Source organism: Cynocephalus volans, chromosome 2, assembly GCF_027409185.1.
Source record: "Cynocephalus volans isolate mCynVol1 chromosome 2, mCynVol1.pri, whole genome shotgun sequence".
NCBI lineage: Eukaryota > Metazoa > Chordata > Mammalia > Dermoptera > Cynocephalidae > Cynocephalus > Cynocephalus volans.
Window position 1 is genome coordinate 185,196,974 of NC_084461.1, and position 16,258 is coordinate 185,213,231.

At 54.8% G+C, this 16,258-nt stretch overlaps 1 protein-coding gene across 16 annotated transcripts in view; it reads left to right on the plus strand.

Moving 5' to 3' along the window:
- The window catches only part of NCOR2 (nuclear receptor corepressor 2), a 216,809-nt gene that overhangs the window by 143,332 nt on the left and 57,219 nt on the right, over window positions 1–16,258 (plus strand). For 14 of the 16 annotated variants that reach the window (XM_063086077.1, XM_063086064.1, XM_063086065.1 and 11 more), the window contains 3 exons: window positions 3,328–3,464; window positions 5,124–5,296; window positions 8,040–8,102. In XM_063086077.1, coding sequence (XP_062942147.1) covers window positions 3,328–3,464; window positions 5,124–5,296; window positions 8,040–8,102 — 373 coding nt within the window. The remainder of the gene's footprint in view (window positions 1–3,327; window positions 3,465–5,123; window positions 5,297–8,039; window positions 8,103–16,258) is intronic. The other 2 variants (XM_063086066.1, XM_063086079.1) reach the window with 1 other exon arrangement.

The window sequence follows — 16,258 nt, forward strand, 5'->3', positions numbered from 1 at the left end:
TCTCCAGTCACTCAGGTGGGGGTGCAGGGATGCCTCTCCACAGGGGATGGAGTTCAGGCCACAAGACACGAGGAACCCATCCACGGCTCTATGCCACAGCTCCAGTGTGGCCTGGAAGGTGCTGGGCTGATGGGTGTCGCTGTGCCTGCTCCTCCCAGAGGGCATGGTGGGAGTCGTTACTGTGTCAGGAGGAGGAAGAGCAGTAGCCAGGCCTGCTGCTAGGGCTGCATGCCTCGTGGGGAAAGGACGGAAATCATGACTGGGTTCCAGTGCTGATTGGGACCTCTGACCTCCCATGAGATGACACAAGCTCGGGGGAGTCTGCCCCAGGGCACAGGGGCAGGCAGGAGTGAGGGAGGCAGGCCAGGGAAGGGGGCCAGGCATAGCTGGGATTCGGGCAGAACTTGGGACCCAGGTTCGAATCCTGACCTGGCTGTTTAGCAGCCTCATTGCCTACCCTCTCTATGCCTTAGTTTCCTCTTCTGTAAAATTGACTGGTGGGGGAGGGAGAGAGAGACAGTTGAGGCACATAGAATACTGCCTGGCACAGAGTGCTTTCAGCCATTATAATGGTGATAATGCCATGTTGATGGTGACTGTTGGGGGAGGGGGGTATGAGCAGGCCCAGGCAGAGGCTTGAAGAGTCTTGAGAGGGTGCCAAGTGGAATACTGTGGGGTGGGCATGCCCGTAGAACCTGGATCCCAGATCCTGGGCAGGGGGTTGGGTGAGACTCTCAGCCAAAGCTTTGGGGATGGCCGGATCACATCCCCTAGACCCTGGGTCATCAACCTTCCTTGTTTTGACCTTGAGGCTGTGCCCCTCTGAGCCTGTTTTCTCCTCTGCGAAATGGGAGCAATGATCACTGTCCCTTTATTTCTCAGGTTAGTTCAAGGCATTCAACAGGATACTGTATGCAAAGCGCTTGGCATGGTTTAGGGGATGGGGTTGCCCCCATGGACATCCCTCCAGGTCACCATTGATGTTGGTGTTTTCATCTTCATCATTACTCTCATCATCGACTCTGGGGGGTTGGGAGCCGATTGATATAAAGCACACAGCACAGTGTCAGGAGTGTAGTGAGCGTGTGGGCAATGTGGGCCTCAGGTATCTGTAAAGATTTTCTCTTCTATGGCAGCATCCTTCCTCAGTAAAGCTTTGCAGAGAACTCAGAGGAGGGCTGCAACAGGCAAGTGCTGAGCTCAGGGCCCGGCAGATGCACCCTCCCAAGCCGCTCCGTCTGCAACCAGGACTGTTGAGCAGGGCTGGAGGGTGCTACCCACAGTCTCGGTGGATATAGAGCTATGCACTGGACGTGCAAGGGCAGACATTAATTAGCCTGCTTTGTGGTCCATGGGTGAGGCCCCAAGGGGTCATGGAGCCCCGACCAACCTAGATCCAGGGGTTGAAGAGGGATGGAGGGAAAAGCTTTGAGAGTGATGCTGCAGCCCAGGTCAGGAGTGCTTGGCATAGATGCCAAGAACTCAGGAGACACCAAGCCACTGTGATTGGAAAGCCCTGGGCATGGGGTCCCTGCTGTGCTGAAACTTGGGAGGTGTGACTGGTGGAGACGGCATCCTCGCCAGGCAGCCCACACCATCCCCTCCCTCCCTGGGTTCTGGTTTTCGACTTGCCACCTCTGCTCATGTTGAGCACCTGTGGAGAGGAAGGAACACTGTTGGGACAAACTGGAAAAGCTTCCTGCCTCAGCTCTCACCTGCTGGGCCAGCTCCAAAAGAGGCTTCACCCATCGTGTGTGAAAGGCACCACTGCTCCTGGTTGTTTAAAGGTTAAACTGTAGAGTTTGAGGTCAGGAGGGGGAGAATAGGCTCATTCAATGAGGACACCAGGCCACCTGTCAGGGAGTCAGCAGTGACATGGGTGGGGCAGGGGCCATTCCAAGCCAGGCCGTGCTGCCCCTTGCCCCCTCGTTTTACAGACCACAGGGGGATTCTCAGCCAAAAGGGAGCAGATCCAAGCCAGGAGGCTCTGGGGTGGCTGTGGCTACAGCCTCGGAGAGCCTGTGGTTACCTGTGAAGGTCCCGTGTCCCCAGAATGCTGTGGCTGTTCCCTGTTTTTGGCTTCATCCTATGTGAGGAGAGATCAAGTAGCCTGAGTGTTGGACGGATGTCAGCTCCTGGAGGGAAGGAAGGATGGGGGAAGGGAACTCTCTTGCTCACACCCCCTGTCCCCCACCTTTTTCATCTGCCTGGATTTCTTTCTCCCTGGTTTGGAAATTGGTACAACTGTGCCCCTGGTACGCATTAAAAGGCTTTTTGATGGGTTTATTTTTATTTCATTTGGCTCAGCGGGATGGAAAGATGGTCTGGTTTGGCAGCTGCCTGCAGGGAGGACCTTGGGGTGGCCAAGAAAATCAGTGTGTGCCTTAAATGAAATCAGGCGAGACAGAAAGGAAGTCAGGAGGTGGTGCTGGAAGGCACTGGCTGCTCACATTTCCTCCCCTGTCTTAGTGAGGGAGGGTCCGTGGGTCTAGTGTGACAGGGTAGGCTGGGGAAGGACGGGAAAGAAAGAGCCTGCGTGAGGAAATGGCTTAGCCTCCATGATCTGCCCTGTAAAATGGGCTGGTTCTCCTCCCCTCAGGGCTGGCAGGAGAGGGAGACCATGCCAGGCAGCAAGAATGGGCCATTGGCCCAGCAGCATCTGCCTTCAGACAGGCCTGGGGCCTTCCCAGTAGCTCTGGGGAGTTGGGGCCATCTCCTCCCCTCCACTTGCCCAATTTACAGAGTTGGAGACTGAGGCTTAGAGAGGGGGCCTGAGCTTTGTCAAGGGCAGGGCAGGGTTGGGGCATCAGGGGTGTGTGCCCAGATTCCCGATGTTTGCTTGGCCCCTCCTTCTGGTGTGGATTGCTTCTGCCTCACGTAAACATCTGTGTCAGACGCTGTTCTAAATGCTCAGTAAGGATTATCTCATTTCAACCTCCCAGCCCCTGGCTGAGGCATAAGCATGCCGAATACCCTGTTTTCAAGATGAAGAAATCAGAGCACAGAGAGGTTAAGACCCTCATCCAAGGTCACACAGCCACCAAGTGGAAAAGGCATGAATCAAACCCAGAGCATTTGATACCGGCACCTCCTATACCTCACCCCTGACTCTTGCTGCCCTAGGCCCTTGCCTGTCCCCAGCTCACGCCAGCTGGGCCCTAGGTTCCCAGAGTCCCCACTCCCTGCAGTGCTGGGCGCCTCTCCTGGGCTGGCTCCATTAAGTTTCCCCTCCTTCTCTCCTGGCTCCCGCTGAGCCCAGGTGCACGGGTTCATCTGCCTTACGGTTTTCTTCTCCCCACTTCCCTGCCCTCCCCTGGGGCCCGACAGCAGCAGCAACAGCAGCAGCAGCAGCAGCAGATGCCCCGGAGCAGCCAGGAGGAGAAGGAGGAGAAGGAGAAGGAGGCTGAGAAGGAGGAGGAGAAGCCCGATGTGGAGAACAAGGAGGACAAGGAGGAGCTCAGCAAGTAAGACCAGCCCTGGGGCCTGGCTGCCCCCCGGGGCCCCTGTAGTCTAAATGCCACGGTTGGTGCTCAGGGACCCTGTGGGGTGACGCTTTGTAGAGCTGCAAGAGGACAGGGCGATGTGGCATCTGCTGGTTCCCTGCCAGGGAGAGGGAGGTGTTTCTGCTCTGTCTTCCCCTGACAGCCCCCGTTCCAGAAGCCAGCTCATCCCCCTCCTCCTCCTCCCGCTCCCCCTTCCTCCCCCCCGCCCTCCCTTTCTTTCCTAACCCCTCCAGAGACTTTAGAGACTGATAGCTCATTTGAGCTCTACTCTTGAGCTAATAAATCCAGGCAATGACTTTGGAACTCTCTGCCTCCACCCGCTCCTTGGCAGAGTCTCCTGAGGGGCCAGGAGGGGGGTATTAGAGGAGCTTGAGAAGGGCTAGGTATGCAGCAGGCGGCTGTTCTCACCTTTAGAATTATCGATGTCAGTGTGAGTTCTTGCAGATCAAGGCACAGCCTCACCTCGGGGGCCATGACAGCCTCCCGTGCCTGCCAGGGGCTGCGGGAACACAGCCAGATGGAAAGGGGGGGCGGGCACGATTAGCAGTGCCAGGTACTGTAATGGGCCCAGGAATGTGGCTTCAGAGAACATCTGGCTTTGTTACCCTGTCTCCCAGACGGTTCCAGCAAGGGCCTTTCAGGAAGATGAATGGAAGGCGGAGGTGATAAATCTGAGCCTCCTGCTGTGAACTCTCCTGAGTCGGCCTGTGAGAAAGCTCTGGCTCCGGGTGTTGAGGTCACGTGCACCCCCACACATCTCAGGCCTGCACAAAACCAGCAGACCTTCCTCTTGCATACTCCTCAAGGCACAGGGCCCCTTGCTGATACAAAAGCAAAGGTATTGCCCTTTACAGAGCCCTTCTGGAATTATAGGTTGAGCATCCATAATCTGAAAAACTGAAATTCAGAATGCTCTAAACTCCAAAACTGTTTGAGCACCAACATGACGCTCAAAGGAAATGCTCATTGGAGCATTTCACATTTTGGATTTCGGGATTAGGGGTGCTCAACCAGTATGTGTTCTGCAAATATTCCAAAATCTGAAAAATCTGAAATCTGCAATATTTCGGTCCCCAGCATTTTAGATAAGGGATATTTGACCTGTATTCTTTGGGTAATAAAGTGCCGTTGTAGATTGCTACCAGCCCACATGCCCACTCAGTTAGTCAGATAGCCTCACAGACACATAGCAGAGAGCACCTGTCTGTTTGGTACACACAGGGAGCCACCAGCCCAAACCGTTACTGGGCAAATAAAGCAGCCTTGCAGAAAAGCTCTCAGGACCTCCCATTTGGTGAATAAAATGGCCATCCAGTTAACTACCAGCCCACATCCCCTTATTTGGTGAATACAGTGGTTGATGGCCTAGCTCACACCCCCCTGGTGATAAATGTAATGGCATTGCAGACAGCTACCTGCTGTACTCTCTCATCTGGTGAGTAAAGAACCTTGCAGATTGCTATTGGCCAGCCCTTATCCCAAGCTGTACCCCTCTTTCCTGGCATCTCACTGCACATAATAAATAGCTACAAGCCAGAGCAGTTCGAGCTAAAGAAAAGGTCTCTTCCAGCTGCCCTTTGGTTCCCTGGCTCAGACATCCCTGTCTCCCTCTGCCTTCAGGGAGAAGGCAGACGACACCTCTGGGGAGGACAACGATGAGAAGGAGGCGGCGGCCTCCAAAGGCCGCAAAACCGCCAACAGCCAGGGGAGACGCAAGGGCCGCATCACCCGCTCGATGGCCAATGAGGCCAACAATGAGGAGACCGTCACCCCTCAACAGAGTGCCGAGCTGGGTGAGCCAGGGGTCCAGGGATTTAGGGAGGGGGCTGCAGGCACAGCAGACTTGCCTGCAGGGAACTTTTATAAAATTCATGTTAATTGGCAGCAGCTGATGGGTGGGTTGAGGCACGACTGGGGTTCAAATCCCAGCGTTAGCTAATGCACTTGCTGTGTGATCTGGTGTGAGTTCCTTAACCTCTCTGTGCTTCAGTGTCCTCATCTGCATTGTGGGAGAAATCTCAGTGGTTACCTTCAACCACAGGATGAGGGTGTATTAGTCCATTTCCATTGTTTATAACAAAATACTTGGAGTTGAGTAACTTATAAAGAAAACGAAATTTGTTGCTTACAGTTTCTGAGGCTGGGAAGTCCAAAGTCCAAGGAACACATCTGGTGAGAGCCTTGGTGGTGGCAACAGTGACTGTAGAGTATCACATTGCAAAAATGGTGGAGCAGAGAGACTAACCTCATTCACTTTCCTTTTTAAGCCCCCACACCACACCCATGACCACCATTATTAATCCATTCACTGTGGCATGGTCCTACAATCTAATCACTTCTTCAAGGCTCTACCTTTCAATTACCACAATGGGATTTCCCACCCTGAGCAGTTACAGTGGGGATCAAGTTTTGGGGGGGACACTCAATCCAAGGTAGAGGGGGAGAGTTAAGTGACTTTCTCTGTGCAGAGAGCCTAGAATGGTGCCTAGGGTGTGGGAAGAGCTTGGTGGCTGTCAGCTGTCATGATTTCAGAACTGGGAGATGTTACATAAAAATCCAGACCACCACTAGTTCTGTTTTTTTAGTTTTTTAATCAGAAATTTTAAAAAGTCACACTTGGCCCACATTTCCACAAGGTAGCAATTGTTGGGAGTTGAGTAGCAGCCACCCTATTTTAGAAGGACCTGGACGCTAACTGTCCCCACCTGTCTCCAGCCCTAGTAGGCATCTCAGTTTGTACCTTCACGTCTGTGGGCCTCAGTTTCTCCTTCTGCTGAGAGGAGTGTACATCCCCAGGTACTCTGCCCCCACTCCTCTCCCAAATAGGGGGGGCAGAAAAAAGAGATGAATGGAATAGCAGTTCCCAGGGTCTGCCACAGGGGGTAGCCAATGTGTCTCTGGACCTATTTTGGGGCTAGCCCTCGGCAGAGGACACGGGGCTGAGGCCATAGCCACCAGGGCTCTGTCCCGGGATGGAGAGGAGGGAGGTGATGGTTCCCTGCTCACAGACCCCACCATCCCCTGGGGCCAGGCACCCATCCCCTCTTACCATGAGAGAGAGTTTGGACCCATTTCCTAAATGGGCTACTTGAGGCTTAGAGAAGGTACGTTGCCTCCCTAAAGTCCAGAAGTAGTTAGGATTCGAACCCAGCCCCATTGGCCATAAATCCCATGAAGCTCCTGTAGGCGTTTGGTGGCTGCCCCTTGGTGGTGGCGAACCTGGAGGCCCAGAGCAGAAGGGCTCCCTTTGGCGGCATCTAGCGTGCCTGATCTCTGGGCATGGTCCTCTCAGACCCCAGGCCGATGCTGGAGCTGGACTGCAGGGTGAAAGCACAACCCTGGGCCTCCCCCAAGCTGTTCAGCACCTCCCACCTCCCGCTCAGGCTTTCACAGCCTCCCTCTGGGATGCCATGGGAAGGAAGGGGGAGTTGGAGAGATCCTGTAGGGGCCAGACCAGGGCAGCAGGGATGGGGGAGGCTGGGGTGGCTCTCACCTGTCAGGGGCGATGGAGGCTGCCCGTGGGGGTGGGCACTGCCTCCCTCTCCTGGCTTGAGCTGCTTGTCCCTCCTGCCGGAACCTTCCTCCACTCCTCAGCCAGACGTTGTGGAGCACATGCTCTGTGCCCAGCGCTGTTGCAGGTACTGAGTCCATGAAGCTGACTTCTCTCGTGCCCACCCCTCATGGGTCTTAAGCAACTTGAAGGGAAGGACCAGGGCTCACATCTAGGGGGATTCAGAAGATAGCTCACAGCACAGACCTGGCCACCTCTACCCAACTCCATGGCCAGGCCTTGTCCCTTCTGAATAACAGAAGCCCCATCCTTGTACTAGATGAATCGGGGAGAAAATAGAGTAACTAACACCCAGAGCAGACATTCTCAACCAGGGGACTTACCCGCAGGGGACAACTGGCACTGTGTGGACACATTTTTCATTGTCATCATTGGAGTGGGAGCTGCTGGCATCTAGTGGGCAGAGTCCAGGGATGCTGAGAAACATCCTACAAAGTGCAGGACAGTCCTCTCCACCACTCCTCCCCATGGCAAAGATGATCTGGGCTCCAAAGGAGGCCACGGTTAGACAAGATCCCTGCCCATCCGCAGCTCAGATCTCTCGCCCCCCCTCCCTCACGCTGTCACCATGCGGGCCATCCCCTTCCCAGCAAAGCACATGCAGAGTCAGCTGTCACAGCCAAGGCCCTTGACCACCTCAGTTTCCCCATCTGTAAAACAGGACAATTACATGTCCTCCCACCTCTGTGGGCCATGTGGAGGTTGGGTCTGAGTGTGTAGAACTGCTTATTAGCATGCTGTCCAGCCTGGCGTGAGGGCTTGGAATCAGGCCTGCAGCGGGTATTGGCCAGAAAGGGGTGTCTGAGATGTGGCCTCTCTGTGGGATTTAGAGCCCTGCGGAGATGCCATTGAGGCCTCGCTCATTCCCTCCCCTGCTCGGGGGAGAGAAAAGCCTGTCAGCACAGGAGGCAGAGAAAGTGCCGCCTCTCGTGGCCCTGCCAGCCAGTTTGGGTCTCTCTTTTCAGCTTCGATGGAGATGAATGAAAGCTCTCGCTGGACCGAAGAAGAAATGGAAACAGCCAAGAAAGGTGAGGGATTTCCAGCGACTTGGGGCATCCTCGGTTTGCGTCCCAGGTGCCTGAAGCTTGTGTATTGAGGAGAATGTTGTTGACACACCTGGCCTTGAATGGAGAGCTGTGGCGCAGTCTGGGAGGGCCAGGCTCTGGTTCCAGGGTCTTCTCAGATTGGTTTTCTCTTCTTGGAGACTCAGTGTTACCTTCCAGAGAATGGATCTGTATGGCCATGTCGTTGGGCTTTGGTCTGGGTGACATCAGGCACGGCTCAGAGACATGTAGCTCATGCTGTGTTTGCAGTCGGTTGAGTGGCTCTGGGTGACCTCTGTGGTGGCAGCACATCTGAGCACTTCAAGGAGAGGTCAGAGCTCACACGTGGCACCATGGGGGGGTCATTGGGTTTGTGAGTTCCTCAGGGTTTTTGGTCCTCACACAGGTATCCGGCTCCTATGTGGAGCCCCAAAGGTTCCTATGTAGAGCTCAAATGTGTTGGTGGCTCTGGATATCCATCTCAGGTTTGAATATCCCGATCGAGATGACGGGTTCCAGAGTGGATGGGGGTGTTTGGACTGTTGGGGACAGTTGTGGTAGCTGCGCATGGTACTGGTGTTGGGAGCAGAGCCATTGACAGCTTGCAGGTGACCTGTGACGTGCCGTGCGGCTGGGCTGGGGCTGTCCAGTGCTTCCCCAGCCTGACCCCTTTTGCTGTACCGTCTCTGGCAAGGCAGGGTTAGGGTGGCGGGCAGCCAGGTGCTGCGGTGCTGACCCCACCGCTTCCCTGGAAGCCCAGGCATGTTCACTGGAGCCGGAAGAGCCAAGTCCCTCACTTCCTAGCTGGTAACCCGTTTCTGGGCTTCAGTTTGCACATCTGTGAAGTGGCAGGGGCGTCCAGGTTGGCTGTGAGAAGTCGTAGGGAACCAGGTGTTGTGGGTCCTGAGGGTGGGCTGGGCCTCCGTCAGGGCCGAGCTGTGTCAGTTTCACTGTCTGCCTCTCTCTCTCCTTTGTGTCTTTGGGACATGCACCAGCCTGTCCCCCTTCCCCACCTGTGCTCAGTGCAGGGCTCTTGGCAGCACTCACAGTGATGCTGAGACGGGGGGACCCCATCTTACCTGCTTGCTCTCGTTTACGTTGACCACAGCCCCGAGAGGTGTGGCCTGTTCCCATCCCCTTCCCTGTTGTATGGAGGAGGAACCAAGGCTAGGGATCACCCTTGGTCCTGGAGCTGGTGTTGGGGGGGCTTCCTCGCTCATGGTCCTCAGGGCTCTACCAAGGCAGAGGCCCCATCTCTGACATGCAATTTCTCTGTGTAGAAGCTCCAGGTTGTGACTCAGAGAGAACAAACGGCCTTTACAGTGGAGGGTACAGGCGCACTGGGCAGGTGTGTTTGAGAGAGCAGCTGGACCTCAGGCTGTCTGGGCCCTGCCCCCACCCTGCACCCTGCAGTGGGGATGGGGTGCTGGGGGTCCCACACATTGGGCCCTGGATTTCAGAAATGCCCAGGAGCAGCCACTGACCTGAGAAGACCCTTCTCGCCCCCTGGCCCTCATCCTGGGACCCCTGGCCCTTTACCTCGGGGTTGTTTCCAGACATTCTTCTCCTCTATCTACCTAGACTCTTTCCTCTGAAGCCCCCAGCCCTCAGGCTGAGGTAGGCCTGGAGGAAGGACCCAGAGGGACCCTCAACATCATTCTGAAGGGAGAGGGGAGTGACCCGGCTCCTCTAGCAGCCTGAGGTTCTGTTCTCAGTGGCTGAGAGGGGCACTACTAGAGGGGTCTGGGAGTATTGTCTCTTACTGTCAGGGCATGGGGGGTGCTGTCAGCCCCAAGGGGACCACACTGTCATTTTTTTTTTTTTCTCTTTCATGTCCACTTTGTAGTTTATGGTGTGGATCTCACTGTGGGTATAAAAGAGGCTTTATTGAAAGTGCATGATTTTCCCCCCTTTTATTTAATTTTGGTAAAATATGCATAACATAAAATTTATCATTTTAGCCAGTTAAAAGTGAACAGTTCAGTGGCATTAAGTGCATCCACAATGCTGTGCAACCATCACCATATGTAGTTCTAGAACTTTTTATCACCCCAAATGGAAATCCCATACCCGTCAGCAGTCACTCCCCGCCACCTCTGCCCCCAGCCCCACCAGCTCTGGCAACCACCAACGTGCTTTCCGTCTTTGTGGATTGGCCTGTTCTGGACATTTCCTGTGAATGGAATCATATCATGTGTGGGCTTTTGTGCCTGGCTTCTTTCACGTAACATCACGTTTTTGAGGTTTATCCACATAGCTTTTTGTGACTAGATAATATTTTGTTGTGTGGATGGACCACTCTTGTTTACCTGTTCATCTGTTGATGGACATGTGGGCTATTTCCACCTCTGGCTGTTGTGAATAGTGCTGCTGTGAACATTCATGTAAAATTGTGTGTTTTTTAACCACTCATGAGGCTTCGGGATCTCAGCCCATTGGCATGAGATTCCCCAAGAATCCACCCACTGGGGGACTCCACATGGATGTCCCAGCATGTCTGGCCCATGGTCCCACTGCCATTCAGTCCCCTCTCGTGTGTCATGTTGTCACTGCAGCCCCGTCCCTGGGGCCCTCCCCATCGCCCTCTGTTTCCCTTCTGGAAGGGCAGATCCGGAGGTTGGGAGGATGCGGGGATGACTCACCAGCTGGGATGGGAGTGTGCCCCACCATCTCAAGGTGGGTCCTCAGCAATGGCAGTGAGCTAATCCCAGGTCCTGCCCACGGAGACAGCAGCAAGAGAGTCCTCTGGGGGCCGCACGCACTGAGGCCCTGCTCAGTGACATTTGTAATAATGCCAGGAGCGCCAGCGTGCCCGTCTGCCGTGAATTACAGCAATCTGGACAATTACCGCTCAGGGTGGCTGTTAATGGCTGTGAGGAGGCGGGGGCGGGGAGGCAGGTGCTGGCTGCTCCCTGCGACTCCTCCATAACGGCAGGGGGTGGGGAAGCTAGGAATGTTCTGGAGCCCCCTGCCCAGACCTCAGAAACCCAGAGTCAGGAAAAGGACCCAAGGACCAGCTGTGCCAAGGCAGATGGCATCCACCTGTCCTTTACGTGTGTCATTTAAGTTGACATAGTGACTCGCCCTGCATGGGGTAGTGGTACTCAGGAATGAGCCAGCTCAGCCCCTCAAGGAGCCTGGGGAGGGAAGCAGCCAGGTGTCCCCAGGGCCTTTAGACCCTTGAGCCTGCCTGAAGCATCTGGGAAGGCTAGCATGGCCTTGAAAGTTGAGCTGCATAGAGTCCCCCACCCCCAGAGAGAAATTAGATCTAAGCCTCTGGACTTTTTGGCTCTGTGACCTCAGGCAAGTCAGCCAGCCTCTCTGTGCCTCCGTCTCTTGATCTGTACAGTAGGAATAAAAGCACCTACTGTATTAGTCTCCCAGGGCTGCCGTAACAAGGGACCACAGATTGTGTGGCTTAAAACAACAGAAATTTATTCTCTCACTGTTCTGGAGCCCAGAAGTCCAAAGTCAAGGTATCAGCTGGGCTGTGTCACCTCCAGAGGCTCTCAGGGAGGACCATGCCTCACCTCTTCCAGCCTCTGGTGGGTGCCGGCAGCCCTTGATGGCCTCGGTTAGTAGCCGCATCACCCCCATCCTGCCAGTGTCTTCCCACGGCCTCCTCCCGAGTGTCTCTGTCCAGAAGTCTCTCTTCCTATAAGGACCCGCCCCAATCCAATCTGTCTTTGACCTAAGCTGATCACATCTGCAAAGACCCCTTTTCCGAATACGGTCACATCCATAGGTTCTAGCCAACCCAGCACAACCACCTTTACTGGATTTTGGTGAAAGTAAACAGAAGAAGAGCTCAGGGTAGTGATGACTTATGAGTACTGAGTTCTCCATCACCATTTGCAGCTACAGTCAGCTCCTTAGCCCCGGGACCTTGGCCTGGCCCATTCCTGTTTCAGCCTCAGTTTCCCTTATTCTCTAAAATGAAGTTGGGATAACACTCTTCCCAGGAGTGTCATAAGGGTGGAATGAGCCAAATAAATATGTACAGTCCTTAGTATATAGAAGACACTGAGAAGTGGCAGGACCACAGTTCAGCACACAGGCTGTGGCGCCTTTCTTCCTGGATTCAAGTCCCGGCTCTGCCTCTTATGGGGTCTGACCCAGTGTAGGTAACTGCACCGCATCTGCACCTCCAGGAAGGGGGTTGGAGTGAGTAATCTGCCATGCAAATGTACAATGACAATTGGAGGGGATTCCACCTGGTCCGAGAGGGCTCCCCTGAGGCAGGGGCCATTGGGCTGACATCCAAAGCATGAAATACTAATGAGTGACACTTAGTAACACTATCAAGCACTTTCTGGGTGGCAGGAACTACTAAATGCTTTACATGGATCAAGTCACTTCATCCCCACCAACCTTATGAGGCAGGTGCTGTTATTAATTCCTTTATTCAGATGAGGAAACTGAGGCTCAGAGAGGTTTAGTGAGCTACCCAAGGTCACATAGCTGTGGAGCTGTGTTGGAGCTGGGATTTGAACCAGGCAGTTTAGTTGCAGAGTAGAAATGGAGCTGGCGTGAGGACTGAATAAGTTAGTCCATGGGCGTGGCAACTGTTAACCAGATAGTGAGGGAGAGAAGGACATCCCACTGGAGGGAACAGCATGTGCAAAGGTGTTCCACATGGCAGGGGCAGCGTGGTCATGGGTTCAAACCTGGAGAATGTGGAGAGAGAGGTAGGGAGTAGAGCAGCCACTGGGAGCCTGGCCTTGCCAGCTATAGGATGGAGTTTGGATGTTATTCTAAAAGCATGGGGGGCCATTGGGGAGGAGCAGGGGACATGATGGCCACAGGGTCACAGGTGGGCCAGTGGGGGCCTTCCCTTCTCTGTGCATGTGGTCAGGGCTGCCTGCCCTGTGGCTCACACTGGGTGTGGACTGAGCATGTACAGGAAGCAGCCTCCCCAGGAATTGGGCAGCCCCAGGAAACTGGCTGCCTGCCCTTGGGCCCAGCGCCATTCTGGGAGGGAGGGGCAGGGCAGGCACTAGGCTGGGGTGAGGGACTTAGTTCCCCTGGGAAAGGTCAGCCTGGCCTGACTCGGAGTCTTGACCCAGCTGTGCTGGAGGCCCAGGGCTCTGCCAGCAGCTTCTCCCAGCCTCCAGCCCCCTTCTCTGGTGGGCAGAGAACCAGCTGTGGAGGGAGTAGGGAAGCCCCTGTCACACCAGTGTAGACCAGGAATAGGCTCTGGCCCACCTCCGTGGTACCAGACCTTCCCTCACCTCCCAGGTTCTGCCTGGTGAGGGGAGAGAGCATGAGGCAGGCAAGCCCAGACAGATTCCAGAGGTCGTCCCCAGCAACTCCAGGCCAGCTCTTCTTGGTGGCTACCTTCCCTCTTGTGAGGAGCGAGGGAGGAACTGCGTGCCATGCAGGTGGGCTGGTTTAATACACTTTTATGGATGCAGTGTCTAAGGCTGGGGAGAAGAGGTGTGAGCCCCAGCCATGGAGCCTGGGAAAGTGGGACCTCCCCAACTCTGTGTCCGTTGCCAAAGCCTTGCCATGCCTCCACCATGGGGTCCATAGAAGAGGAATGGCCTGTGTGCTTGGCATGGACTGCAGTACGCACACCTGCTGAGAACATGGTTAGTGCACAGGACTGGAGGCTGGTGCACCTGCATTCAGGTCTACCGAGCCACTTCCTGGGAGCCGGCAGGAGGCGGGGGCCAATGCTGTGAGTGGGTAATTGAGGAGGGTTGATGCCTCTAGGTGGGGTTGGTGTGCAGGGTGGTTAGAAACGACAGTGCTGTGCCCTAGGGCTAGCATCCACAGGGCTTTTACCACCTTTGGGCTGGAGAGGGATCGCTGTGGAGGAGCCGTGTCTGGGGCCCCTTGACCTGACCAACTGTTTGGAAAACAGTATGGTGTGATGGTTCAGAAGGAGGAAAAAGTTGGGGTTTCTGCATGAACTGGGAGTATAGCTAGACACAGGGGCAGGCTCTAGACTATGCCCTTGCTCCTCATCAGCACCCCTGAAGATAAGGTCTGCATCCACCAGCCCACCCTCACTCCAGGGGAAACCCACCCATCAGCATCCACATCGGTCCTGACTCGGAAAGAGACATATGGCAGTTGGCACAATGACAGCAATGCCTGTTATCACATTGCCGGTGCCCACTGGTGCGGTGGGTCTGCACCACTCCCATGCACAAAGGCATATGCATGTGACCTCTACTTTGCAAATGGGGAAACTGAGGCCCAGAGGCTGAGTGAACAGCCTGTGCTCTCAGAACATGTTATAGTGGAAGTGGCAAGTGGAGGAGGCAGTCTGATCCCTCAGCCTCGGGGGTTTACACTTTCCTTTGCTTTGCAGGAAATCCTGACGTTGAAAGTATAATGTGGCATTTTCCCGAAGCGGTAGGCAAGGCGGCACTAGGTCGTATACAAGTGGCTCTAGTTCATCTTAATGAGTATATATAGTATCATGTACTAGGAAAATGTGTAGCCAGTACACATCATATCTATGATTTGCAGATATAATTGCTGAAGCTGAGGTTAAAGCAGGTATCAAGACTAATTTTAAAAAGAGTAGATGGGAAGATGGTAGGCAAGTTATAAAGTTCAGCTGTGAAGTTCTCTAGCCAACATCCCAATGGGATTTCAGGACTGGCAGTAGTTTTGGAAGCTCTGGCACAGCATGCAGTAGGTCCTTGGCAAGGATGCCAACCGGATGGCTGCGTCCCTGTGGAACCCACCCAGGGCTTGGGGTTTCTGAAATGAGGAAGTGGCATGACTCAGGCCTAAGACGGCTGGATGGTTTTTTCTCACAGGCAGCCTGTGATTCCTCATGGAAGGAGCAGGAAACTTCAGGGTTGGATGTGGCTGGCTGGACTCAGAAGAGTGAGTGTCATTCTGGGGTGGGGGCTGGATTCCAGAGAGAGCATCTGTGACATTCCTGGGACACAGATGGAGGGTGATGCAGTGCCTGAGAGTGCTAGTTGGCTGCTGGTGCACGTTTGCAGAGATATGAGAGGGTAGTAGCTTGGGGAAGAACCCAGGGTGGGAACTTAGGCCTCTGCGGCCGGTGCAGAGCTCCCACGAGAGCACCTCATCATGGGCCCTGAATGGTGCGTGGGAAGCTATCCCTGTGAGTGGCCAAGCCCCCCAAGCCACCACACTGAGACACCCCTCTTGCCCCAACCCTTGCGGCCCCCCACGCTCTGTTGCCTCCTTCTCTACTCCAAGTCTGTGACTCAGACCTTGACTTCCGATCTTGGTCTCAATTTCACTTCCTAGTTCCTGCCTCCTGACTCTTCAGGAGAAATGCCTTCCTTAGAAATTAGAAGTGGGGTTGGGGAATCCAGACCACAGGGCACATTGGCAGAATCTGCAGTCTTGGCCCTGGTATAGAGCGTGTGTGGAGCATGCTCCTGGGTGTCAAGGGGGGCACTCCAGCCCCTTGTGGAGAGGGCCTGGGACTCCCTGCAGGGCTAAACTCACAGCCCCCTCTTCCCTTGGGAGCTTCTTCCCAGGAGCCCCAGAGAGGTGGCAGAGATGCCTGTAGGACACCCAGCAGGCCCCAGACCCAGATGCTTGGGGTGTCTGAAGCTTTGTTCATTTGCCGAGTGCCTCCTGCACATGTAGCACCCCATGGGTGGAGGGACACAGTGGTCAGTGAGCAGTGGAAGAAAGGAGCGAGTGCCAGGGGCAACGAGTGCTACTGAGTTGCTAAAACCCCAGGACAGCAGGGTGGCTGGCGGGACCACTTTGGAGGGTGTGATCAAGGAAGGCTTTTCGGAGGAGGTATCACTTGATCCAAGACTGGAAGGAGAACAGAGGCAGATCTGAGGGAAAGCTATGCAGTCAGCAGGAATACCTACTGCAAATGCCCTGGGGCACACTCGCAGGCTCGGAATAAAAGGCCCTTATGGCTCCAGTGAATGAGCAAGGGGCGAGGGGGGAGGTGGCAGGACAGGTGAGTGGGGTTGGTACTGCAGAGCCTCATGGGCCATGCTGAGGCCTTTGGATTTTATTCTAAGAGCTTCAGGTCATCATTGGAAGATTTTAATCAGAGGAGTGACATGATTGGACTGGCATCCTTAAAAGCTCACTCAGACCTCCCCTGCAGAGAAAGGATTGCGGGACTTGGGCAGAAAGGCCTGGATCCCTGAGACAGTGGGGATTTGCTGCCCTCC